This window comes from Saccopteryx leptura, chromosome 1 (assembly GCF_036850995.1).
Source record: "Saccopteryx leptura isolate mSacLep1 chromosome 1, mSacLep1_pri_phased_curated, whole genome shotgun sequence".
In the NCBI taxonomy this organism is placed as follows: Eukaryota; Metazoa; Chordata; class Mammalia; order Chiroptera; family Emballonuridae; genus Saccopteryx; species Saccopteryx leptura.
The window spans coordinates 315,545,965-315,572,849 of record NC_089503.1 but is presented as its reverse complement, the minus strand read 5'-3'; the positions used below and the strand labels follow the sequence as shown (position 1 = coordinate 315,572,849).

At 51.2% G+C, this 26,885-nt stretch overlaps 2 protein-coding genes across 2 annotated transcripts in view; both read right to left on the bottom strand.

Annotated features, from left to right (window-relative positions):
- The window catches only part of SAMM50 (SAMM50 sorting and assembly machinery component), a 29,211-nt gene extending 25,268 nt beyond the window's left edge, over window positions 1-3,943 (bottom strand). The window contains exon 1 of the mRNA XM_066358624.1: window positions 3,747-3,943. Coding sequence (XP_066214721.1) covers window positions 3,747-3,767 — 21 coding nt within the window. The 5' untranslated portion in view covers window positions 3,768-3,943. The remainder of the gene's footprint in view (window positions 1-3,746) is intronic.
- A 6,473-nt stretch (window positions 3,944-10,416) lies between these two features.
- Window positions 10,417-24,776, bottom strand: PNPLA3 (patatin like phospholipase domain containing 3). The gene is made up of 9 exons (XM_066358622.1): window positions 24,446-24,776; window positions 21,499-21,731; window positions 20,532-20,597; window positions 18,506-18,715; window positions 17,391-17,451; window positions 14,049-14,264; window positions 13,077-13,209; window positions 11,951-12,055; window positions 10,417-11,556 (listed from the first exon to the last, which is right to left on the bottom strand). The coding sequence occupies exons 1-9, from the start codon at window positions 24,630-24,632 to the stop codon at window positions 11,508-11,510; spliced, it is 1,260 nt and encodes a 419-aa protein (XP_066214719.1). The 5' UTR covers window positions 24,633-24,776; the 3' UTR covers window positions 10,417-11,507.
- Between the last annotated feature and the right edge of the window lie 2,109 nt (window positions 24,777-26,885).

The following is a 26,885-nucleotide window of genomic DNA, read 5'->3' as shown; positions in this document are numbered from 1 at the left end:
AAAAGCAATGACCTGACAGTACTCTGTCCTCTTTCTCATCCCTGCCCTAAAGACTATGATGATCCTCAAAAGTCCCAACAAGTGAGAATCCAACCAGACTCCTGCACACAAGGACTTCATCGTGTGGCCCACAAGTGCTCCCAACTCTGACATTCACATTTGTACACACACCTCGGCCTCTCTACCAGAAGTAACTCCCCTCTAAGCAGCTTAAAGAGCCACCTGAAATGGCATCTTCTCTGTGAGCCACCCCTGGCTTCTTCATATAGAATCAGTCCCTCCTTCTCAGGGATACCCAGACATCAGAAATTTATGACCTTTACTAGAACTCCTACTTCTTATTTTTATCTGCCTTGGTACATAAGAAGTACTCAATGCGGTGTCCCGGGTTCGATTCCCAGCCAGGGCACACAGGAGAAGTGTCCATCTGCTTCTCCACCCTTCCCCCTCTCCTTCCTCTCTCTCTCTCTTCCCCTCCCACAGCCAGGGCTCCATTGGAGCAAAGTTGGCCCGAGCACTGAGGATGGCTCTGTGGCCTCTGCCTCAGGCACTAGAATGGCTCTGGTTGCAACAGAGCAACGCCCCAGATGGGCAGAGCATTGCCCCCTGGTGGGCATGCCAGGTGGATCCCGGTCGGGCGCATGCGGGAGTCTGTCTGACTGCCTCCCTGTTTCCAACTTCAGAAAAATACAAAAAAAAAAAAAAAAAGAAAAAAAAAAGTACTCAAATATTTGTGAAATGGCTTAGTGGATGATTTTTTTAAATTAATTAATTTATTGATTGACCAATTTTAGAGAGGAAAGTGGGGGTGGGGGGAAGAAACATTTTATTGTTCCACTTTGTTATGCATTTATTGGTTGACTCTTTTATGTGCCCTGACCAGGGTTCAAACCCACAACCTTAAAGTATCAGGATGATACTCTAACCAACTGAGCTACCTGGCCATGGCCGATTTTTTTTTTTCCTTTTGTTAATTTAATAAACATTTACAGAGTGCCTGCTACAAGCTGAGTACTGGGTTGGGAGCGGGAAATGCCTCAGCGAACCAGACAGACCAAGTCCCCGCCTCATGGTACTTGAAGTGGAACACTTACATAAGTAAAAAAGAGAATGCTGGGCAAAGAAAAGATCATTTTTTCACATCACTATTCTTTCACTTTTGTTGTGTAATATTTAAAAAACAAAATAATTGCTCTATTTCTCAAAAATATTAACAAATTAAAATAGTAACTTTCCCTTACACCATTTTATAAATGTTTCCTATATTTAAGTTTATACAGTGCAAAAAGTATATTAAATTTGTGCAACTTGTATATGCAGAGTATATACTATGATTATGAATATATGCATCTATTCATCCTATTTAAGCTGAATGCCAAGCAAATACACTCTGACCAGGCACCAAATTTATATTCCATTATGTTAAAAGAGCTCCTTTATGATTTCCAAAATTTCAAAGCATGAAACAAGATTCACTAAAGACCTGCCAGACCCATTTGTATTCTTTAATCAGAAATTCAGGGTTTAAGAGATGATGTCTTTGTGATTTTGTTGCTATGTCATAGCTGGATGTCCTATAGTCTTACTGATAGAGATTTATTGATTCATCAAGACTCACACCCTCATAGAATTTATATCCCAGTGTCTGAAAGAGTAGGCATGGTGTTAAGTATTTAGGGAAATTAATTAAAATAAATATCTGCCTCTAGCCTCCGACCTTTAAGCAGATCAGCCTACCAGGCACTCAAATTTTATTGAACATCACGTGCCAGGCACTGTGCAAAGCAGTGCTAAGAAAGGGATAGAACATGAAATCAATTTAGTGAGTTATGAACAGCATCTTCTTTTTTTTTTTTTTTGGTATTTTTCTGAAGCTGGAAACAGGGAGAGACAGTCAGACAGACTCCTGCATGCGCCCGACCGGGATCCACCAGGCACGCCCACCAGGGGCAACGCTCTGCCCACCAGGGGGTGATGCTCTGCCCCTCCGGGGCGTCGCTCTGCCGCGACCAGAGCCACTCTAGCGCCTGGGGCAGAGGCCAAGGAGCCATCCCCAGCGCCCGGGCCATCTTTGCTCCAATGGAGCCTCGGCTGCGGGAGGAGAAGAGAGAGACAGAGAGGAAGGGGGGGGGTGGAGAAGCAAATGGGCGCTTCTCCTATGTGCCCTGGCCGGAATCGAACCCGGGTCCCCTGCACGCCAGGCCGACACTCTACCGCTGAGCCAACCAGCCAGGGCCATGAACAGCATCTTTAAAGTGATGTCAACTAGAATCAAATAGCAAATATAAAAAATACATTATTGATAAATACTGTTTCACAAAACTTTTGTTTCACATATGCATGAGGATACTTGACCATGTTCATGTAACACCAGCTAGTGGAATAGAAAGGTCAAGTTAAGTTAAAACATTGTTCCTCAATACGTTAATCAAAGAAGCCAGCAATTTTAGCACTTATGGAACTGAATAAAAAGCAGAAACTTTTTTTCCATATCCCTAGCACTTCCAACAGTGCCAAACACATAGCAACCCATTGGTAAATATCACTTGAATAAATGAATGAATGCTTACTTTGTTCAAGATGCTACATAGGATGAAAGCCAAGTAAGATGTAGGTCCTACCATAACATCTAGAAACTGAGAATCTAAAAAGGATAAAACAAAAATGCAAACAGACCTAAAACAGGGCACCAGAGGAAAAAATGTCAAGGAACTGAGTAGCGCACCCAAACGAGGGGAGATAAGGAGGAGGTCTATGTAGGCAAGTGACCTGAACCGAGTTCTAAAAGACGGGAACATCCTGACAGCTAATGATGGTTGTGGAGCGGGGGACTGCGGAGGGAACTGGGTGGCACCATAGAGTCCAGACTGTGTCATAAGAGCAACAAGTGTTTCATTTGAATAAAAGATCTGTGAAGTCCTATACCGGATGCCAGGCAGAGAAGTCTGTGCTAAGTTCTTTTGGAAGACAATGGGGAAACTACTGAAAACCTTGGAGCAGGGCACTTGAAACAATCCGTGTTGTAGCAGGGAAGTTGTATTGAGGGCTAGGACTCGGGAGATCTGAGTTTTGGAACATACTGAGGCTCTGTGTGACCCTGGGCAAAGACTCATTCTCAGGTCCTCGGTTAAAATCAGGGTAAAGGAGAGCAGTTTGGCAAGCAGTTGGTTCGCGCCACGCACCCACCTAAGAGAGGCTTCTAATTCTCGCAACAGCCTGGAGAGTAGATACTATTATTTTAAAAGGAAGGACTAGTGCATTGAGAGGTTCCGTCTAGGATGGTAGAAAGTAGAGAGGACTGAAAATGGGTCTAGGTTGGGTACGCAGCGGAGGATCGAGAGACTGGAGAGAGAGAGAGGGGTGAGGGGACACCCGAAACGGCTGAAGGTAGAGAGGTCAAGTCATGGAAAGAAAAACTTAATGACTCTGCTCCAAGACATCACGGGAACTTCGCTACTGCTTTCTGGGCCACCGCCTCGTCGAGTCACCTTGGGCGAGTCACACCCCTCCTCGGACTAAGGGTTTCCTGCTCAGAGGTCGGCAAGACCCGCTGGCGGCACCTTTACGGCCTCCTGCAACAGGCCCGCGGGGGCACTGAACACGGAGCGCCCGGCTCCATTCCACGGCGGCCTCCGGGCCCAGCCGCCCTCGGAGCCTCCTCGCCACGGCACACCCCCGGGAGCAGCCGCGAGATTGTCTCCCCGCAGCGCCCGCCCAGAGGTCACTCAGCCCGCTGGGCCTCTTACCCGGGCGTGCACCGTCCCCATGGCTCCCTCTCCGACCGCTGCCTCGCAGAGCTGCCCGAGTCCAACCAAGGCTCGGCTGGTGAGAGCAGAGGTCCGGTGCGCGGTGGTGGAGCTACCGATCAGCGAACCACCCACAAGCTCCCGGGTACCGCGCACTGGGGGCGGCCATGATGCCCCGCATTAGCCCCGCCTCCTGGCTCTCGATGCTTCCGCTCATTGGACCTTTAAGCGCCTGTAACCCGGATGTTCACGTGGACGCCGGGAAGCCCTGGGGCCTGGAGAAGGCGTTTGCACAGAGCGTCCAATGACGCTTACAGCGCGGTTCTGCGTGAGTCTCCAGATCTGCCAGTAGCAGGTGTCAGGAGTTTCCTCGGGGAGAGGCCACAGCAGCTGGTGGGTGCGCCAAGTCTAAACCCACATCTCTTTCTCATCCCTCCTGGCACTCCTGCCCAGTGGGTGATGCGTTGTCCCCATGCTCATGCGAAGTGCTGAGGCTCCCCACTTTCGGCATGTAGCAGTGGCCTCAGTGAATAAGTGCAGAATTACTGCTCTCCGACCCTAGACTGGGGCAGACAGCTGCAGCTCTAAGCAGATGTCACCCATCCACAAAGACAGACTTGAGAGCTGGGAGTGGACCCAGGAGGGAGGTCAAGAGAGAGGTCATCCTGCCACTGCAGACACACCAGGTCCTCCAAGATGCCCCCAGTCCAACCTACTTTATTCACCACTGTGTCCACAGTACTTAGTGCAGTGCTGGCTCAGTGTATAGTCAACGCCACTGGGAAACGGAGGTGACACAGTCTTCCCTTCACCCCAGCCCTGTGGTTTTTCTCATACTGTTCCTTCTGCCTAGGATGCCTTTCCGTGGCCCCTTGGCCTGGGATGCCCGGCTCAGCCCACTGCTGGCCATGCTGCCCAAGACAGTCACATCCCCACCCCTACCGTCACCAAGTGTTCCGCCCACATCAGTGTCCCGGGGAACATGTGAGAGACCCTCTGGGATGATTGTTAAAGACACACCTTCCTGGGCCTCAGCCCTGACCTGCTGAATCAGAATTTCTGGAAAGAACTTGGAAATCTGAATTTTAAGGTGTGTCAGGCAATTCTTTTGCTCACTAAGTTTGAGAACCCCTCATTGAAACATTCTTTGTTTCCATGTCTTTCTTCACCACTATTTTCAAAACTCATTGAAAACATGGGTCTGTTAACATGCTTATATGAAACCTGGTCAGAAATCTTGGGAGAGGAACAGAGCAGCAAGGGACGTAAGAGGAGGAGGCAAGGCATCAGCAGGAGTGGGACAAGGATGTTAGTGCACACAAGGCCGGCAGGACAGTCTCCCAAGAAAGGAGGATGGTTTGGGGGGTCAGGCCTGGTGGGAAGGCTTCTGGGCCTGTGCACAGGCTCAAGAGGCAGAGGAAAGGGCTTGGGATGTGAGCTGGTAGAAGAAGGGGCCTATAATTAGCTGTATGACCTCAGGCAGGTCACAACCTCTCTAAGTATCAGATTCCTCCTCTATAAAATAAGGGGATGGTATTGCTAAGGACTCTGCCAGTTCTATGAAAGATTTTAAAACTCAGTTTATATTTCACACTAGGAAGTAATAGGTCTGGGCATTACAGGCTTTTAAAAGCCTGTCTTGAATGTCCACTTGCCAGGGGGTCAGAAGCACCATATTTAATTACAAGAACGGCTTTATGACGGCCTGCTGTGGTTCAGTCACGATTCTCCCTACCACTTCTGTGTGGCCTTCAGCAAGGCACATACCTCTCTGAGTCAGTTTCCTCTTTTGTAACATGGGGGTAGTAACAGTATGCACCTCCTAGAATTAATAGAGGTAAAGTTGTGCTCAGAGCAGGAGTGCACTCACCAAGGACTGGCTGTCCCCATAGCTGTGTGCCATGCACGGTGCTAAGTGCTTTTCATGAATGGTTTTATTTCACCTTCCCACTAAGGTGGCCTTTTGTAGGAGATAAAACAGGCTCAGAGAGAGACTGATACCTTACATCCAGGTGAGACCCAAACACAGGAGAGTCTGATGTGGTCTCGTGTTCTTAGCCACCTCTGAGCAATGCCCACAACACCCAGGGACTAGACGGAGTGCTGGGCTAAATTTAGTAGACGATGGCTCAGAAGCTTCTCAGCCCTGACTTCCCCTCTCCTGGCATTTTTTTAAAAAGGGGCTGGAGCCTACAAAACAGGCTGCAGCCACCAGGTGTCCCTGTGAAGAGAAGCTCAGAATATGGCCGTTTTTACCTGGCAGAACTCTTGAGTGACCTGGGCTCAGAGTCCACAGGCTCAGGTTCCAGGACCCAGGAAACCTTCCCCTGGCCACCGAAGTAAGTCTGTGAGGGTCCTGCTGGCTCCCCACCCCACCCCGGCTCAGGCCTGAAAGGCTATTTTAGGTGTGAAAACTTTTTTTTTTTTTTTTTTTTTTTTTTTTCATTTTTCTGAAGCTGGAAACGGGGAGAGACAGTCAGACAGACTCCCGCATGCGCCCGACCGGGATCCACCCGGCACGCCCACCATGGGGCGACGCTCTGCCCACCAGGGGGCGATGCTCTGCCCATCCTGGGCGTCGCCATATTGCGACCAGAGCCACTCTAGCGCCTGAGGCAGAGGCCACAGAGCCATCCCCAGCGCCCGGGCCATCTTTGCTCCAATGGAGCCTTGGCTGCGGGAGGGGAAGAGAGAGACAGAGAGGAAAGTGCGGCGGAGGGGTGGAGAAGCAAATGGGCGCTTCTCCTGTGTGCCCTGGCCAGGAATCGAACCCGGGTCCTCCGCACGCTAGGCCGACGCTCTACCGCTGAGCCAACCGGCCAGGGCTAGGTGTGAAAACTTTGACAGAGATGACCAAAGATAAATAAAGTAGGAGACTGAGCAAATTTTAAGCACAAGTCACACAAACTAGACACTAACTTGAAATTGATTCTTTCAGGTGCCTGGTCCTCAGTTTCCCCATCTATAAAATGAGGTGATAGCAGTTCCTAAGGCATAAGGGTATCAGATGAGTTAGTGAGATAAAGCATGGGGCCTGCACATCAACACTGAATAAGTGCAGATTTTCTTCCTGCACTTCTTCCCCCCGTATTCTCGAGTAACCTCCTTCTCACAGGTGAGCCAGGAGGTTGACCTGCAGATTTCAAGAGTCACAAGCCAAATATTTGAGCACACATTGTGTACAAGGCACTGGGCCAGTGACAGAGGACACCTCAGAAACACGAGGTCACAGCTTTATCTTCAAACACTATCTCTGACAGTCACAATATACATTAATATTTTAAAAGCTCTGAGAAGTCCTGCAGTAGTGTACCTCTGTCACTTTCTTTAATCCACTAGTTCCTGAGTTTGTTGGACCCCAGAGACCTTTGGTTCCTTATTCTGAGGCTTTTTGCAGCCTTCAGTGCTGCCGTTCACCAGCATTTCCCATGCAAAAGGTAGAATTGCATTTCCCTACCCCCATCCATGTGACTTGCTTTGGTCAACAAGTCATGACCTGAAGGGATAGAGGTCACTTCTGGATGAAAACCTTTCAGCACCAGATCTCCCACCCCACCCTGGCCATGCAGTAAGTGCCCCTCCAGATGGTGGGACAGCTTCAGGCTGGGTCAAGAATGACTGGCATGTAGAATGAAGAATAACCCCTTTGGGGGGTTTTGTTAAATGCAGCCTAACCCAGCCTGTCCCAGCTGATCAAATCACCTAATGATATGTGCGGGCCTTCCAGAAAACAGTTTATGAAGTGCTGGTCTGGCCCTGTCAGGAGTAGAAACACAGTCTAGTGACTACACTGGTTCCGTAGGGTCAGACCCTACGTCCCAGAGGCCATGAGGCCGAGCTCCTGGCCCAGGTGACTTGGAAGCTGATAGACACAGGGAAACTGATCAGGGAGCTGAGCTCTGCCCTGGTGGGGTTATGTTGGGGTACAGCTGAGGGATGGCCAGATGGAGTCAGCCGGGGGGGGGGGGAAGGTGGGTACATGGGCCTGAGCTGAGGACTGGGGCAAGGAGGGCCTGTTCACTTCAAGGACCACCCTGCCAGGAGTGGCTTTGCACACTACACAGAGCAGGGAAGCTCAGACGTACCTACTTGCTCCCTGCTCTGCAGAGTGTGCAGAGCCTTTTAAAGGGAATCGCATTCCCTTTTAAAGGGTTTGTCTTCCTACGTGCCTTGTCTGAACTTGCTGGTTCTCTGACTCCAGGGACACTTACACAATGTAGGGGAGAGTTGCAACTTTCTGTCCCAACATTTGGCACCCAGGATGGAGAAGGAGCCCATTCAGTCTGGGTTCCCAGAGGGATTCTAAGAGGGTCTGGTCCACAGTGTCCAGGAAGGGGCACATGCATGCCACTTGACCTGGTGCAGCCATCTGGTGAGCAAAGATGGGAGTGTCTTAAAGGAGCCCAACTGTAAGGGAAGAAAAGCAACACCATGTCTCCTTGGGAAGAACACAGAATCAAGGGAAAGCATTCTAAATACCACATTTATTATGAGTTCTTTTCTGACAAAAAGAATATATGTTCACATAGAAAATTGGAGAAAACATGTAGGTACAATAAAGTAGAATGTGATAACCACTGACAGTATCTGTATACATCAGGGCTCCCCAAACTATGGCCCGCGGGCCACATGCGGCCCCCTGAGGCCATTTATCCGGCCCCCACCGCACTTCTGGAAAGGGCACTTCTTTCATTGGTGGTCAGTGAAAGGAGCACATTGACCATCTCATTAGCCAAAAGCAAGCCCATAGTTCCCATTGAAATATTGATCAGTTTGTTGATTTAAATTTACTCATTCTTTATTTTAAATATATTTGTTCCCGTTTTGTTTTTTACTTTAAAATAAGATACGTGCAGTGTGCATAGGGATTTGTTTATAGTTTTGTTTTTTTATAGTCCGGCCCTCCAACGGTCTGAGGGACAGTGAACTGGCCCCCTGTGTAAAATGTTTGGGGATCCCTGGTATACATGTTCCTTCTGTCTTCTTTCTGTTACACACACACACACACACACACACACACACACACACACATACACACCCCAACACATTGTATTCTAACGAGACTGGGCGCACGTTTTGCTGTTTGCCAAATAAAGACTGTTGCTCCCTGTCATTAATTAGAGTACACATGGGTTACTCCTGATAGTGAGTACTGCAAAGCCTAAATGTACCATAAAGAAAGGGAGGGCTTTATCTGATCAGGTAGGAGGGACTTGAGAACGTTTACTTTTATCTGCAGGAGAGAAAGCCCTGCAGAGCTGAGAGCCTGCAGGGTATGGGGAGGGTGGCACTTAAGGCACAGGTCTGGGGAGCCTTGGCCATTTCTAAATAAATGTTGCACCCCTTTGTCTTAAAGCACATTTTAAAAAATGTTATAAAACATATGCTCATTGTAGGAAGGTTGAGTAATTTCAAAAACTAGAAAGATAAGTTTCCATGTAATCTTATCCACCATTGAACATATTTCTTTCCTGGTGAAGATCGCAAAAGTCAAGTATATATCTGTAAGAAAACATTGGTTACTGTAAAATAGTAAAGTGTAGTGACACCTGTGGTTCTGATAGAAAAGCAGACTGGGAAACTTGAGTCAGGGAAGGAAGGTGCAAGGTGGGTTACAAGTCCAGGTGGGTGTCAGGTGTGGCCTCCCCCACCTCCAGGCAAGCTCAGCAAGAGGACAGTGCCTTGTTCTGGGGCCCGGGAGGTGGGGAGAGCCCATCACTCACCAGCTCTTGCCTCAGTAAGGGGTGAGCACTACCAGAACAGGGACCCCAGGCACTCACTCGCCCTGGGGACACAAGGAGACAGGAAGAAGTCCCACAGGAGTTCTCTGTGTTAGGCTATGACTCTCTTATCTTTGCAGAGTCATCCCTGCCTCCTAGGAGTTCACAGCTCAAGAGAACCAGGCTCATGTAGGGTTGGCCCCAGAACCTCATTCCCTTTTAAAGGGTTTGTCTTCCTACGTGCCTTGTCTGAACTTGCTGGTTCTCTGACTCCAGGGACACTTACACAATGTAGGGGAGAGTTGCAGCTTTCTGTCCCAACATTTGGGATTCTGAGCTTATCACTGATTTTCTTTCTGTAATACTTAAATGTGTAAAAAGAAGAAAAAAGACACACACAATTCCGCTTGAGTATAGTACATTGTGCTTGCCAACAAATTACCACACCTGGGAGAAGGGAGGTCCTTGTCTCTTGCTTGTCTCCAAGAAGGTTGGGGATAGGGGATGGGTTAGGGCTGAGACAAAAGGAAAGCAGACCAGAGGCTCAGGAGAAAATAAGCCAAGTCCAAGTTGAGGGCACCAGTGGAAAGGAGGCCAAGCCTGTTGTGTCTGGCTCCTGCCTGGGGGGCTGGGGGACTGTCTTGTGCTCTGGATTTTTAAAAGTTTTTTTCTATAAACATCTCACTGACTCACATAATATATAATTCAACAGATAATAAGATTCCCTTATATTTTATATAAAACTTTATCAAATTTAGGTTGGGTCAAAAAGGTGTTTTAAAATGTAAATAAGTTACTACTATCATTTAATGCCCCCTGACCAGCAGTGGCCTTCTTGGAGAAGGATGGTGGCCCCTCCTGCCTCACCATTTCCTGTACGCTCCTCTCTTCCCTCCAACCACCAAGATTGCACAGAGGGCAGCCCAGCCCCCAGCCCCAAGATCCCCCTGTCCAAACACCGGCCATTCTAGGACCTCGCTCTGTGACAGCTGAGGGCCACAGGATAAGACAGCCCCCAGCACAGACTCGCTGCCCAAGAGGTTTAGGCTGGACTGGAGGATGGATTGCTGGGCAGCCTCAGCTTTGGAGTCTGTTGGGACAGTCCACAGGACAGGCACCCGGGTCCATGGGGAGCAGGTACCCGGGGCAGGCACAGGGAGCAGGGAGGCCTGCAGGGACCATCATGCTCTGGTTTGTTTGGGGACAGCTGTTGCCAAGCGTTTGGGATCCGAACAAATCAAGACGCTAACCCGGCTGCCATCTTCAGTCTCCACGAGCACAGACAGACACTGCCGACACTGAGTGCACACCGCCACACACACTCTGGGCACTGCAGGTAGCCCAGCCCAGACACAGCTTCCCCTGCATCTCAGCACTGGGCCGGTGCCACCAAACCAGGCTTGCAAGCCTGTGGACACCTGGACACCTCCCACTGGACTTCCACAGGCGTGATGGAGCCCACACAACAGCCGTCCTGCCAGGTCCCCTCACTCCATTCCCCACCCCCTCCCCATACTGAAGGCAATCTACCCTGCCCCCAGCCTCCTCCTTCCAACTGGCTGCCCCACTCCCTCAGGATGTGGGCAGGCCCCAGTGCTCCAACCGGCACCTCTTTAGGGTCCTGAAGGCTATAGACACTTCTCAGTTCCACGGGTTCTATTGAGACTTGACCCACCCCCTCCCCTTTCCTTGCCTGGGCCAGTGCAGCTGCCCTCTCACTGGTGAGCCTGCTGCCACTCAAGTCCCGAGATCCAGCCTCCTCCACAAGGTCACTGTGGTCATTCCCAGTGCAAACCGGATCCTGCCACCCCCCACTTTAAATCCTTCCACATCTGCCTCCTGAGTGCCCACCACGTGTCCAGTACTGTTCCCAAAGCTTCACAGAAACCCAATGAGGAGGCAAGGATCTCCCGTGTTGAACAGGTGAGAAAGCTGAGGCCCACGACTTTCAGAATAAGATTCAACCCTCATAACTGGAACAAAGCTATCCATGCTAGGAATCTGTGAAGAATTCGGAGAGCAGCAGCGTCATCGGGCCGTGTCATGACACGGATTTCAGGGCCCCGTGATGAGCCAGGGATTCGGCAAGTCTGAGGTCAGAAAGGAAGTCTCATTAATATGCCGCCAGGCCAGGCACCAGCCCCTCCGTTCCCCACCCCCACCCCATGCTGCAGGCACCCAGAGCTACTTCCTTGAGGCAAAGCAATGCTCCCGGACACTCCTGACCTAGACCTGTCCCCTCTGCCCCTCTCTGCTCTTGCCATCAAAACTGGGCCCTGCAGCTGCCTGTTCAGGAAGGTCTTGGTTAGCTTTCAGCAGACACACCAGGACCTCTGATTCACTCAGCTGCCGCACACAAGGCAGGGCCCCCTGCACCAAAGGATGAGCGCCTGTCACCTAGCGGGTACTCAGCAGTGTTTCTAGAATGGTACAAAAGGCCTAATCAGGTGAAAGGGACATCTATCAGACCCATAAACCATTTACCTGGAAGTGGGGAGTAGGTGTGTCACCACTCGGGAACAAACCTGGGAGGTGACCGACTGCAGCCACTGGATGTCATCAGGAAGGTCTGGGAGCCACATCACCAGTCTGCAGGAATAAAACAAGACACACACACACACACACACACACACACACACACACACACACACACACACACCGTGTCAGCATGAAGACAAGCCAAAACAAAGAGCACCAAACAAAAACTGAACAAAAGGCATCTCTGTCCACAACACCCCCTGTCCAGGCAAACTGCCAAGGCCACTTCCAATCCCAGTCTGATAAATCCCCAGAAAGGTGGATTTGGGGCAAGCTGACCTAGAGCCCAAAGTTAGGACACTTTTGATTCAGGAAAGCTCAAGGGACTGACATGGGAATCAAAGGAGAAGGCTTTGGTTTCCTGGGGTTCTATTTGTCTGTGGCAAGATGCTTGAAGTGTGGAGTGAAGACACCACTTACTCCACCTGGCCCCGCTGCGCCCAGCCACGTGTGAGTACAGTAGAGGACTCTGCTGCAGAGACCTGACTGCTGCCCCCCACAGACTCCCAGCCCGCTGGACACAAAACAAATCCATGTCTGGACTTTGATAAATGCCTGAACCTCAACCCAGGACAAGAAGGAGTGAGAGCAGGAGGCTAATCCGGTCGGGTGGGGAAGGAACCTGGGAGGATTCACTAAGGGTGGGAGAACGGAGCTGCATTTCAAAGGATGGGCTGCATTTCAAAGGATGGGCTGGACTTTAAAAGATGGACTGAAGGACATGCTAGATGAAGTCAGTAAAAAGAAAGTAAACACACAAGTCAATTTGAAGAGAGCTGAGTAAAACAAATGCCTAGGATCTCAGCATGCTCATATGTTTGGTTTGCCTGGTAACCTTCTCCAAATAAAAGAACAGACCTATGGGAAGGGACACGACTACAACAGCAATGAGAAGGGAGGTGGGCTGGGAAACGGCTTACCCATGAGGCACATCTCACGGACGGTCCCAAAGGACTGTGACCTCCTCCCCTCCACACAAGAACCCAGGCCCTGGACTTGGGGCCTTACGTGAACTCTCATTTAATCCTCACTAACCCCATGATGGACACACAAAGCCATCCAAAACGCTCACCGCTGGACCACAGCGACTGCAGACTCCACGGGCAGCGTGCAGGGCAGCATCATGTAAGACATGATCTTAACAGGTAAGAAGTTACGAATCTTGCTCATGTAGCCACCCCGGTGTTTCACTGCCTCACTCAGTGCTGGAAAACACAATTTGGGGGGTTTATTTCCTACCAGTGTAAAAACCACACCACCTTACCACCAGGTGGTGCTCAGAAATCTTGGCAGCATTCACAGACACAAGCGAGTGGGGGATGCGGCCAGAAGAGCCTGGGACAGCCTACAGGTCCAGGGCTCCACAGGGACGGCTCCCTTCAGCTGGCTCTGTCTGTGGAGTACACAAACCACTCAAATACCTTTGGCTGGGCTCATCTGCTGCCTGGAGCTCCTGGCCTTGTTTCCCCTCTGTAAACCTCCCGCTGCCTCAATCACAGTAACCTGTACAGCTGCTGGTGACTGCAACTCCTGGGCATTAGTGCCTCAGGGGCCAGGACCTTGTCCTGTTCATCTTTAAATCTCTCTGCATGCCCCACTAGAAACTGGCTTGTGCACTCAAGTGTCTGTCTGATATTTGATGACATGATAAAATACACCACTGTCATTCAAGGAAAAGTTCAAAACTGTAGGTCTGGGGGAAAGGGGGAAAAATCAAGAGAGGGTCCTCAAGAAAGATGGGGACACAACACAGGCAGGTGTTCTGAAAGACGGGGCCCAGCCTTGGGGCCCCTAAAACCCAAAGCTGAGAGCAGGCCTGGTTAACACCAAACAGGCTCAGCTAGAGTTTTTTCTGCCTATGTCCACATGGGAACAGATGCTTGCAAGGTGCCTGGGTGGGGGAGGCTGTGCCAGGAGGTGGGGGCCCCACTTCTCCCCCTGTGGCAGTGTCATCTTCCTCCCTAACACACAGGAGAGGAGCCCTTTTAGTCTCTTAGTGACAGAAAGCAATATCCTCACAGTCCCAACCCAGAGGAGTCGGCACCTATAGTGAGCTTGGGTGACAGCGTCTCCAGGATGCTCTCGTCCCAGGGCAACAGGTTGAGACGCAGGTGGTCCAGCAGTTCGTCTCCCTCAGGCCTCATCGGCCAGGCAGCCGCCCCTGGGGAAGCCTCCAGGCTCACAGTCTCCCAGGGGTACACAAGGGCCTCCGGCTCTTCCGGGGATAAACTCAGGCATGGATGGGGCCTGTCACAGATGCCTAGAAAGGGCAGAGGACAAACCATTAGGTGAGTCTGAGCAGCAGGGGTCATTCCTCACCCACCCACCCACCGAATGACAGAGAAGGCCAGCAGCGGCCAGGAGCTGCAGGCCTGGAGTTTGCTCAGTACAGGCAAAACTAGACGAGGCAGGGGGCTGTCACAGGGAGGAAGGAGCGTGGTGCTTTGAAGCCACAGAGACGTGGGTCGGGCTCCTGGCTCATCACTCACTTACTATGGGCTCCACTGCCACGAGCGGACTCATGAAGTTGAACTCATGAAGTTGTTTATAACAACTGGTATTGTACCACTGATGAGTCTTGCACCCCAGGCCCTGAGTTAGAGCTGCATGCAAGGCTTGCAGCTGTCACTCAACTACAGCCCTTATCACCTCCACATTCCAGATGAGGAATCAGAAGCACAAAAAGGTTAAGTGATTCACCCAAAGCCACACAGCTAGTCTGTGGCAGAGCACAACGTGAACCCAGGCCTGACATTGGTGACAGCACTGTAGGCGAAAAAGGGGCCACATGCCAAACCTGAGAAGCTCACGTGAGCCCTTGCATGGTGGCCTCTCAGACTCAGAGACCTAAAGTAACCACATAGGATGGTCTGAAACTAAAACTTTCTAACTAAGAACAGTTCATCATGGGTAGTCCTGTCCTAGGGAGATATTTTTCTTAACAAAGATCAATGCTTACCTTAATCTAGCCTGTCTGTCTTCTTCTGCAGTTACAATATTGTACCTGATAATGTCTTTGAAATATAAGAGTAATCTTTTTCTGCTCCACTCAGGGCAGGCATCCCACCAGAGCAGTACCTAATAAATCCCTTCATTGTAACTGTTACAATGTTAACTGTTAACTATCTTATTTCTGCCTATGTAAAAGAAGTCTCAGCGTATACATTTTTATTTTTTTATCCAACCAAGAGATTTCCCCTGCTCTGTTTTCTCCCACCTAGCTAATGTATCACCAGTCAACTTCATGTAAACCCTAGGCTTCCCCTTTGATTCTGATGTATAAAATAAGTGGTGAAATTGCCATTTTCCAGAGCACTTTCTCAATCCGTTAAGACTTTGCTTCCTGGCAATTGTCGACAATTTGGCTCAAATAACTCATAAAAAATCCTTTCAGGTTTGGAAGCTTTTTACACTGACATTGCTTTTCCATCACAATATCCTGAGAGCAGCATTCAGTAAGGGAGTTTGGGCAGGTACTGCCCCAAGTGTCAGGGCACGGAGACTGACACCAGCGAGTGGCTTCTGCTCTCTTAGAATTGCCACAGAGGGTGGGGACAGGGAAACAGCTAGTTTCAGAAGTCCACAGCTGCCCTGGCTCACCTGTTAAAATGGAGCTCCCATTCATGCTCCTCTATAGATCTTTCTGGGGCCTCTATTAGACACACTGCTCACCCTCTGGGGCTTCACTGTGCCTTAGGTACAGAACCTGTTCCCAAAGGGCAGCAGCTGCCCCACCCCTCGTGTCCTCCACAGGACCCAGGGAGGCCAGCCTGGATGACGACCATGCTTACATATTTAAACCAAACCCAGCACCTGTGATGCAAACGCGAGGCCACACGCCAGTCTTTAGAATGACTGAAAATTACCCGGACATCATTTAATCCAAACTCCCCTTAATATAGCTGTGGAAGCGAAGGCCCAGGGCGGGAAGGTGGCTTGCCCAGAGTTACCTAGAAACCCGAGTCCACCCCTACAGGTACACCCAGATTGCTCCCAGATTTCATCCCCAGTCAGACTACTCTCCAGAACTTCAGACCCTGACAGTTGTGCTGCCTCCTTGCACAACTGCCCCCAAAGCCCCTGGGGCACCACATTTCCACACGTCCCACTTTCCTGCAAACCCTCTCCCCCTCCTGTGTGCCCTGAACCTGTACAGGGCCAAGCCTCCTGTCCCCCACCCCGGCTCCTGAAGCCAAAGGCCAGGGCTTCATCCTCAAACCCTTCTCCTCCCGAATCTCTGGCCAGCCATCTCCAAATCCTGTTCCCTCGGGCCCCTTCCACTACCCTCACCACAGACCTCGCTGAGCCTCCAGCTGCCTCACTGGTCTCCTGGATGCTGGTCACCCTCTCTGCACTGCAGCCAGAGGGGCCTTCCACAGCTGCCCTCTGGCCTTCCTCACTCCTGCGGGTGCAAACCCTCACCATGTCCACAAGGCCTAGCCTGCCTCTCTCTCTCTGCCATTCCGGTTACACAGGCCTTCTTTCCACCCTTCCCACAGACCACACTGCTGCGGGCAGGCCTCACTCCCATGGCCCACATGCCTAGAATGCTCCTATTTATCCCTAAAGTGTCAGCATGGATTCATCCTCCTAGAAGCCCTCCCGTCCCCCATGCCTAGCAGATCCCTCCTGTGTGTCCTGATGGCATCCTGCATCTTTCTGTCACAGCGCTCTGCCTGTCCTCCTGCCCCTTGTGGGTCTGTGCTCCTGAGCAGACTGCGCTCCTGGAGGCCGGGGCCACGGCTGCTGGTTCCCTGCAGTGTCCCCCGCACACCGCCAATTGCTCAGCACCAAGAAGGTGCACAGTAAACATTTTCTGAGTACCTAATATGTTTATGTCCTTTCAATCAAACATCTCCTCCGTCTTGGCCAAAGATCAATTGAGAGGATCAATACACAAGCCAACTTTTGGTACCAAAGAAAAATAGTTACAAACACATCTCATATTTGGTTCCCCTTTAATATTTCTGGAACACAACTCCTGCAGCCCAGAGAAGCCAGGACGACTCAAAGGCAGAACTTATCTCAGAAGGGACGGCTGGTCCAGCAGCGTCACCCACACCTGTCACCCAGCCCTTAAAACAAACTGCCTCCAAACAGGTAACAGTGTGGAAGAAGAGCCCTGGGGCTGTGACATCCCGGGTTCAAATCCCAGTTCTGCCCCACAGAGAGTGCAGTGTGGTCCCTGGTTCTCCACGCCTCCACTTCCCCATCTGTAAAATGGGGCTAAGACCTCTGACCTCGTGGGGCTAATGAGTGGGCTGAGCACAACAGGCAGTGAGGGGTGGTGAGCACCGAGTGACGTCACTCACAGAGTCTCGGGTTTACCAAGGCTGCCAACAGAAAGCTTATGGAAAGGGCTGGTCTGTTCCCTACCCATACATACCATTTTCTTCCAAGAACCTGACCGCATCTAAATACCCTCGAAGGCATATCTCTCCAAGCACCTGTAAGCAAAGCAAATAAGTTAACTACAGGGTAAGTGTCACTAAACACCATTCATTTAAACCAAATACTCCTTTGAACTCTGAGCCACTTCCTTGTGCCGGGAATGGCCACAGTCAGGACGGACAAGGGACTCTGTACCCAGGAGACAGAAGTCCCCCTTTCCTACGAGACTCAGCATGACTGACACCCGTCCATGGAGACTTTGCTGGCACTCCAGCATGACAGGGGCCTATCCTAGTTATCACTGGGACAATAACAGCTGCCTCTTCGACTTGTCTGCATGCAAACCATAGACACCAGCTGTTGCATGGCCATGCCTCCAGCAGGAGGCACACTGGGGTGCACACTGCCTGGCAGCCTCCTTTGCCCAAGCACGGCCAAGTGCTCATAGTCCACACATATTCTTACCCTTGAGGTGGTAAGGCATACGACAGCAACCACCAAATGCAGTGTGGTTTGTGATGATGGTCACAAAGTATCACCTGAGTAACTCAAAGCCTACTGCCCAGGCTGCGTCCCCCAGTATCCATGGGGGACTGGTTCTAGGGCCCCTCTTGGATACCAAAATGATGTAGAATTAGCACATGACCTATATCTGCATATAGGCTATGGCAGGAAACACCTACCACCACTTCATTTACGTGGATTCAGCATAGGGCTCAGCAAGTGGCAAATTCAAGTTTTGCATTTTGGAATTTTCTGGAATTCTTTTATCCCCCCCCCCCCAATATTTTTGACTTGTGATTGATTGAATCTGTGGATGCTTGAATCCACAGGTATGAACCTTGTGGACAGAGACAGCTGGCTGCACTTAAAACACAGCCCCTGGAGATGGGCCCTGAATGGCAGCGCAGTTTAAATGTCCCCAGGTGATCCTGATGATTAGAGTGGGGCAGAGCTGACCTTCTGGGACAAGAGAATCTTCTCTGAGTCCCTATTCAGTGGGGGGCCTGGTTTTGTTTGTTTGCAGAAAGAACCACACTGGTGGGTCTCAGGCAAACAGAGAAGCAAAGAGCTGCATTTCCCCCTCAGAATACACAGCCCCCCACTCACCTTGACATCCGGGGGGAACAGTGCTCGGCTGAACAGGTAGAGGTTCTCTGAGCAGAGGCAGAGATTGAGGTTGGTCACATCCACAGAAAGAAAGTTCATAGACTTGACCTTAGGGCTGATGTCATGCTCCCCATAGAAGGGGGACACAGTGATGGTCGTTCTGGCATCAAAGAAGGGCATGTTGTCACTCGCTCCTCCATCCACGTATCGCTTTTTAAGAGAGAAAAAAGAACATCCCAACAGAAGCTCTGAGTTGGTGTTTGGTGTGTTTTTCAGATTATGGGCAGAGGCATCTCAGCATCATGGGCTGATCCCGGGCAAGGACTGGGCTTGGGGATCACTCTTTCTACAAATCCTTAGCTCCAGGCTGGCACTCAGGAGTGCTGTATACCATCATTAAGACTGGGCACTGCACAAAAAGTGTCTGGCAGAGAGGCAAACGGAGGCTGGAGTCCAGCCCATGTTGTGATGGCCAAGCCCTGAGCTCAGGCAGGTGCCCAGGAGTGTGCCTGTGTAATTTGCTTAAAGAGGCCATACGAGTCAGAATGCTGCTTGGGAAGTCTTGGGCAAGATACATCACCTGTGAGCTCATCTCTCCCCACACCTGAACAGTGAGAACCAGCCCTGGTGGGATAGCTCATTTGGTTAGAGCATCGTCCGGAAGCACAGAGGTTGCTGGTCTGATCCCTGGTCAGGGTACATACAGGAACAGATTGATGTTCCTCTCTCTCTCTCTACTCTCCCTTCCTCTCTCACTAAAAGCAATAAATAAAAATTTAAAAATAAAAAAGAGAGAAGCAATGCCTTGAGGAACTTTGGAGATTGAAATGAAACCACGAAGCTGGGACCCAGACAGCCCTCTCACCCACAACAAGAGGCCTCTGGGCTTAGTTACTGTGAGCACTTGTTTCTGGCATCCACATCTTTCAAGCTAGGCAAGCAGGTTCTGGCGCAATCTGGACAGTCTGCACCTATCAAACCAAGGCCAGGAGCACTGCCTTCAGTTGTGACAACATCAGCTATTTCCAAATACGGCCAGATATCCCAGGGTGGGGGGACCAAATCATCTTTGCTTGGTAACTGCTGCCCTAGAAGGAGGCTGCCCCCAGGTTCAGCGCAGCCCAGCGCGGGGTCCAGAGCCTGCAGAACAGAGACCTCCACTTCTGTTTCTCTGCCCGTGCAGGGCTCAGAACTAGCCATATGTGTTTACATGTTTGTTGAATGGAACCATACCGGGGCATTGTCAGCAGCATCTGCCCCAAACCCAGGCTAAAAGGGATAGTCAGTCCCAGAGAGGACTGAAACTCTCCACCCGTAAGACTGATGCTCTACCTTAAGCGAGTTGCCAATTCTTAAGCATCTTATGCTCTAACTAGGCCACGGGGCACATATCCTTGGTGCTCATGTAACGATTAAGTGAACCAGTTTGCCTTACACATAGCCAGATAATGGATTCTTGGTGAAGCTGGTTCTGCTGGGGGTGGGGGATGGAGAGTGACGGGGGCAGTGGACAGCTGTGGAATCTGTCTCAAGGCTGAGAGGCACAAGCTCTGCCCTTGGGGTCCTAGAGTGCATATGCCAAGCACCTTGCGGGCAGGAGTGACGCAAACACAGTTTGTTTATTTATTTATTTTTTATTGTATTTTTCCAAAGTTAGAAGCGGGGAGGCAGTCAGATAGACTCCCGCATGCACCCAACCGGGATCCACCCGGCATGCCCACAAGGGGGCGATGCTCTGCCTATCTGGGGCATTACTCCCTTGTGGCCAGAGCTATTCTAGCACCTGAGGTGGAGGCCATGGAGCTTTCCTCAGCACCCGGGCCAACGTTGCTCCAATGGAGCCTTGGCTGCGGGAGGGGAAGAGAGAGACAGAGAGGAAGGAGAGGGGGGAGGGTGGAGAAGCAGATGGGTGCTTCTCCTATGTGCCCTGGCCGGGAATCAAACCGAAACTTCCACAGGCCGGGCCAATGCTCTACCGCTGAGCCAACCGGCCACAACTGCAAACACAGTTTAAAAGCAGACTTACCATGCCTCTAAAGGAAGGAGGGATGAAGCCACAGAAGAAGGGGATGAAGGAGGAACAAAGCAAGGCCTGTGAAGACAAAAGGCAGTGAGACCATGGGCCATAACAGTCTGTCCTTTATTCCCCGGGGTCTTTAGAGAGGCCCTCTCTTTCTAAGTGAAAAGAATAAGAGATCTGGTATTGCTCTTTGCACAGAGTAAGCACTTTATAAGAAAAGAGCTGCATGAACAATGAACCAACCTACACAACTCTATTTCAAACCTAAGTAAAAGCTCCTTAACAACACTGTGGGCATCAACTTCCTGTCCCTACTCCCCACGAGTCGCAATGGGCCATTGCAGACAGAACCAAGACTAACTGGGAAGGGATGAGATCAGAGCTAAAGCTGGTTCCTGACTCGCAGACTAAGGACCCCAGCCCAGAATTCTACTGCAGCAGGTTGAAGGCGGGGCCTGAGAGTGCAATCTAACAAGCTCCGAGGGGATGCTGACGCTGGTTGGGGGACCACATGTTGAGTAGCACTGTGCTAGAGAGCAGGTTAAGCAGGACACAACACTGATTCACTGAGAGAATGAACTTGTATGGGAACAGACGTGTGCTGGCTGCATAGAGAAAGCTCCCAGAAACAAGGATACTGGCTGCTGAGATGCTGCTCTCTTACACTCTGGAGGAAGGACACCATGAGACAGGGTCCCTGGTGGAGGTGGTCATGAGAAGTCTGGAAGGCTGGGTAGGTGTTATTTGACATTGAAACTGTCCTAGAACAGACATATGCTATGAAGCAGACCCCTGGAGGCACACAGAGTGTATGACACGGGGCAGGAAGCGAACAGCACCATGGTCAACCATGTTCTTCTGCATCTTAAGAAATGAGGCAGGTGGCCTGCGACAGCCCTCTCAGTGTCACTTCCAAAACAAAACAGCCTTTCTTTCTTTTTTTTGACAACACCCAGAGAAGCCCGGGGCTTACATCCACGACTTCCTCTTTGGACTGAAAATCAGACACCAGGACGTTTTCCCAATCGGACACTCTGGTAAGTGAGATGCATATTTTGCCAGAGATGAGCTGGTGGATGTTGGCTGGCAGGTGTCTGTGGAGGGATTCTCGGAGGTACCTGCCCAGGTTGAAGGACGGGTGGAGGACCCCAATGTTCCGGCTTCTGGCATTCCGGACGAGGTCTGTGAGGATCTGCAGAGTCCGGTCTGTGGGGGTGGGAGACAAATACAGGAAAGGATGTGCTACCCTGCAGGTGGGACTGACTGCAGCAAGACTCGAAACCAGACAGCAGGGGAGCTGCAGCCTCTTCTCCAGGCCTGTGTTCTCATGTGGCTATGGAGCCCTTCACATGGGGTTCGTCCAAACTGAGATGTGTAAAAGAAACACAGGGTTTCAAAGGCTTAGGACAAAAAAAAGAACGTAAAATATCTCAATATTGTCTCATATGGATTAGATGGGGGACTGATACTGTTTTGACTATATTGGGATCCATAAAATTAATTTCATCTGTGTCTTTTACTTTTTGCATCCTGCGACTAGGAAAAGTAAAATGACATATGTGGCTTGTGCTACATTTCTATTGGATGGTGCCGCTCTAGGCCCTGGCCTCGGAAGAGCCTCCAGAGGCCCAGGCAAGCTCCCCTTACCTCCAGCCCCACCGAAAAGCTAGGAGCCAGCGAGTGCTCAGCATCAGTATTAGCACGATGGGCCTGGCGCTGCAGGGAGCACAGAACACTGCAGGCTGACACCAGAGCTGTGCTGGAATCCTGCCTCCACCTCTTACTAGCTGAGTGACCTTGGTAAGTCACGTCACTACCTCTCAAAGTCTGAGACTGTGCATTTTGAATGAAGGACAGTGTTTCCCTACCTTCTGGAGACAGAGGGTTAGATCCACTACAACCTGTAAAGTGCCTGACTTAGAGAAGGCATCTAGTAAATAACCAGACTTAATCTTTAACCTCTACCACCAGAATTACCAGACCGTCTAGTGGGCACAGGGCACATTCATGCTCCATTTGACTTGACTCCCTGGCCTGGCCCCCTCTGGCTGGCCAGTGCTGGCCTGGCATGCAGGACTACCCATCCCAGCCCGAGGCCTAGCCAGTCAGAATTCTTGGGATTCAGAAAGCCAGACATGTGCCAGCCTGTCCTGACCCGACTTGGCTCTCCCTAGGTATGTGGCCCCACTGAGCCCTGGCAGAAGGGGCAAATGGGTACACAGCTGGCAGGCCTGCCAGGCTCTCCTTCCAGGTCAGCCTCGGCTAAGATGCACTCTCTGAAGCTCTGCCCTAGTACCAGCCCCTGGGAAATGCTCCTTGTAGGTTCCCACATGAGGCAGGAGGTTAAAGCAAGAATCTGGGGAACAGCTTCCGCCAAAACTTCCAGACCCATTTTCCAGGGACTTGGTGGCCCCTGAGCCTCCCCTGTGCTGCAGGGCACAGTCCCAGGCTGCACCTGTCCCCTGCCAATCAGAAACCCCTACACTGAAGTCAGCGCACTTCAGGTCCTGGGGTCAATGCATTTGAATCTGGTCCCAGTTAAGCATTCAATCATGTGGTGTCTGCAGGTCACCCTGGGGTACAACGGCTGGCTTTTATCACTGCTACAGCCCAGGTTGTGTGGACTGGCCATGTGGCAGGTCGAATCCTCCCTGTGGTCACATTCCTGCCCTTTGCTCCTCTTCCCCAGGACGAAGGCAATCAGGGTGGCCACTCTCCTGACCCCCACCTCCCACTCAGCCCAGGGTCTGCTCCAATGGGAGGGCAGTGCCTACTGACAGGAGATGCCTGCTCACCAGGAGAAAAGTCACTCCCAGATAGCCATGTCCAACACAGCAGTCCCTTGGTAGAGCAAAGAGTAAACTGTTAAGAAATCTCAGATAAAAGGGACTGATAAAGTGCATTATCTTCCCATTTGGGGACCTTTGGGTGCCAAGAGCTCCATGCTGCCTCTTGCTTCCAGCTCTACCCAGACTCAGAACCCCAGGCCCAGGATGCTGCACCCTAGCAGTTTGAGCCAGCTGGGCACAAGCCCCACATCCAACTCTCTCCCCTGGCATCCACATGCACAGACGTTAATTAGAACAAAACTCGAATGGGCAGGATCTCATATCCAGTGGCACTGAGTGGGGTGTGGAGGGGGTTATGGTATGGAGTATGTCCAGGGATCCACTCCAGTCCCCCCCCACACACACACACAAGGGTCTGAAACACTGGAAAAGGAGAGAAGATAACTTTTGTACCCCTCCTCCACACACACAACATATCCCCAACCTCCTCAACTCCAAACCAGCAATTCTGCCCAGAACTGAAGTGTTGCCCTCTGCCGGATATGCTTCCAACTCCTGGAGGGCTGGCCCGCAACAAAGGCGTCCGGAGAGGGTTGGGGAAGGTGGTAGTGGTGTCTCCAGTCCCTTAAGTCCCCAAAGGGACGAAGGCGCCCGCCCTGGGGCACAATCCAAAGCACCCATCCTGTGCGGACCCAGGACAAATCGGCCCTTCCCGTCGGCAGCTCAGCTCGGCCAGCGCCTCCCAAGCGGACGGCGGGGACCGCGGGGACCAGCTCCACCCTCCGTCTCCTGCGTCGCGTGTCCCTCCTTTCAGACCCCAGAAAGGGGCTTCCTTTCTAGCCGGGGCACTAGAATGGGGTTGGGGCGGTGAGGCGCTCGGGGTTCCCACGCCCAGAGGAGCCGCACCTGTAGGTGCTCCCCCTCCCAAGCGGGACGACCCAGCTCACCCGTGTGAGGCAAGAGAAGACCGTGAAGGAAACATCTGTCTGCAGAGGCCCCCGGGATATACCCTGCGTATGCCTGTCCAATCTCCGATCCCCTGGACGCCCCGCAACCTTGACGAGTCGCTCTCAGCCCAGGCCTGGGGGCGCCCCCTCCCGGCAAAGAGCCCCTTGGCGGCCCTGGACGTACCAAGCGGGATACCAGCGAGGAAGGTGACACAGTGCAGCGCCCCGGCCGAGGCACCGAAAAACATGCGCGCGTCGCGGAGGAGGTGCGGGGCGCGCTCGCTCAGGCAGCGGGTCGCCCCGATGTGGTAGAAGCCTAGAAAACCGCAGCCCGAGAAGGATAGGCTCCAGCCGCGCTCGAGATCGTGCATTGCGGCGGCTGTCGGTGTGCGCGGTTGGGGTCCGGGGTGCAGGGTCTGGGGACCTGGGTACAGGGTGTGAGGTCTGGGGTCCCAGGCACAGCGCCGCTTATTCTAGCGCCCGCTCGCGCACTCCGCTCGGCCTCCTCGCCGCCAGCCCAGGCATTCCCTGCATGACGTCAGCACCGCCGGCCCGCCCCTCGGCCCATGCAAATGAGCGGGCAGGCGGCCCAATCGGGAGCAGGACACCCACCCCGCCTTCCTCCGCGGCGCCGGGCTGGGAGGGCTCAGGGGCTGGGGTGGTGGAGAGGGGCCGAGCTTCGCGTCCGGGAAGGTGGAGTCGAGTTTTCCAAAACTCCAAGTGACGCGGACGTCCTGGAGAGATACAGCACCGTTTCCGTTCCTTTTCATCCCTTAAGTCAGGGAGGAAGTAGCAATTGCCCACTTATGTCTTGAATATCTTTTTGACACTTAATCATGTCCCTTTATGCGCGCCTTAAAGAGGCACCAGTATCTAAATTAGGTAGAAAAGCAGGTTTACAATTGTGAGTACGCGAAACAGTGTTCCTTCTTGTATCGTTATTTATTAATTATTTTCCATACCAACTGTAATTCTACTTTTGCCTACCCCTGTATAATGTCTTTGCTTCGAGTTCCTGCAGTCTTGTGTACGAAGTCTTCAGTTCAGGACAAGTGGTAGAGATTTTCCATTCAATGATAGCGGCATGAAGTTTTGAGTTTCACTTCTAAGTAAAAATTGTGAATAACAGGTTTTGGATGTTAAGAGGGACAATGCAAAAAAAAAAATGTGAGCTCTGGGGAGGCTCAGACCGAGATGATTCCTTGTGTTCCTGGGAAGTGGCTAAGATGTCCCTTAACCTCTATGTACAGAGCTAGCTGCACAGAGCATTCCCACCGCAGCAGCTGCTGTGCAGGGAGGTGAAGCACCTGCCCGGAGTCACACAGCCAGCAGCAACTCAGTCTCCTGGGCCATCCTTCCCCTGTTTCGCAGAGGAAGAAGTGCCCCCCCTTCTCCACCAGGCAAGCATGGAGTGCAGAATGTAGCCTTTGGAAACCGGCCTCCTTCTCTCTGTTTTTGTGTTCTCATCTGTAAAATGACCCATGGAGTTGCTGTCAGGATTCAAAATGTCACCTGTACAGCACCTGGACACGTGATTATGCACGTCATGTTTTCACTCATACACTTCTGACACCAATTACATCGTGTCTTTTCCCACACCACCCCTGCAAACTCATACATCAACTGTTTATTTATTTCAAATTTTTGTGATTTTAGTTGTTGTCTTTGCTGTTGAAAACGGCCCCCCAATGTGCTGACAGGCTGTCTAGGGTTCCCAAGTGCATGAGACTTCAACTTACCATACAGAGAAAATAACACTTGTTGGCGCTTCATTCAAACACAATTTATAGTGCTGGTGGCTGTAACAATGTGAATGAATTATCACTATGTATCAAATAGGTGTCTTAAAACAGAAAACATGCACAAGTTTATGTATCCACTGGTTGACCAAACTGTTGTAGCCAGAAGCTCCCAGCAACTGAACCCTGCATTTCCCCTAGGAATGACAATTCAGAATTCACTACTGTGACTAAGGACTTTCACAAAAGGAAGCAGGTAGGTGCCATGAACTGTAGGGTTTGTTTCCTCCATAGAAACGGGAAATACAGAGTCACCCACTCTGACTGTGCTGGCATCCAAGAGGAGCCCCCTCACCTCTTCCCCACAGTCAAAGTGAGAGCAGGCACCCTTCACCCAGTAACCGAATCCCACACCTGTGGGAGGCCTTGGCTTCTCTGTCAACCCGCGAGGCATCTTTATTCTTTCACTGTCCTCTCCTCAGTGCCTCATGCTGGCTTTCGATCTTTCCATGATCACACACCTTACCCAACCTCTCCAAACCCCAGGGATAGCCCCAGGCAGGCCATGCTGTGCCAACCTCAGTCCGCTCTCAATGCAGCTTCCTAGCTCTGGCTATAATTCACTTTGTGTGACTGTGTGTGTAATGAAATACACAGAATATAAAATTTACCATTTTAGCCATTTTTAAATGCACAGTTCAGTTGCATTAGGTACATTCGCAACGTTGTGCAACCATCACTCATCATCGTGTATTTTCAAATTTGTTTCATCTTGCCGAACAGAAATGCTTCCCTCACGAAACACTAACTCCCTGTCCCCCTTCCCTGGTCCCTGGCACCCACAATTCTAATTTTTGTCTCTATGAATGTGACGAGTCCAAGGAT

Excerpts from the sequence above, each read along its gene's own strand:
- PNPLA3 (XM_066358622.1), bottom strand. The coding sequence starts at position 24,632 with ATGCACGATCTCGAGCGCGGCTGGAGCCTATCCTTCTCGGGCTGCGGT. Across the intron at positions 14,265-17,390 it reads CAGGTTCTTGGAAGAAAATG|GCATCTGTGACAGGCCCCAT; the intron begins GTATGTATGGGT and ends TGCCCTTTCTAG. Across the intron at positions 12,056-13,076 it reads GCAGTCGCTGTGGTCCAGCG|ACTGGTGATGTGGCTCCCAG; the intron begins GTGAGCGTTTTG and ends TTATTCCTGCAG.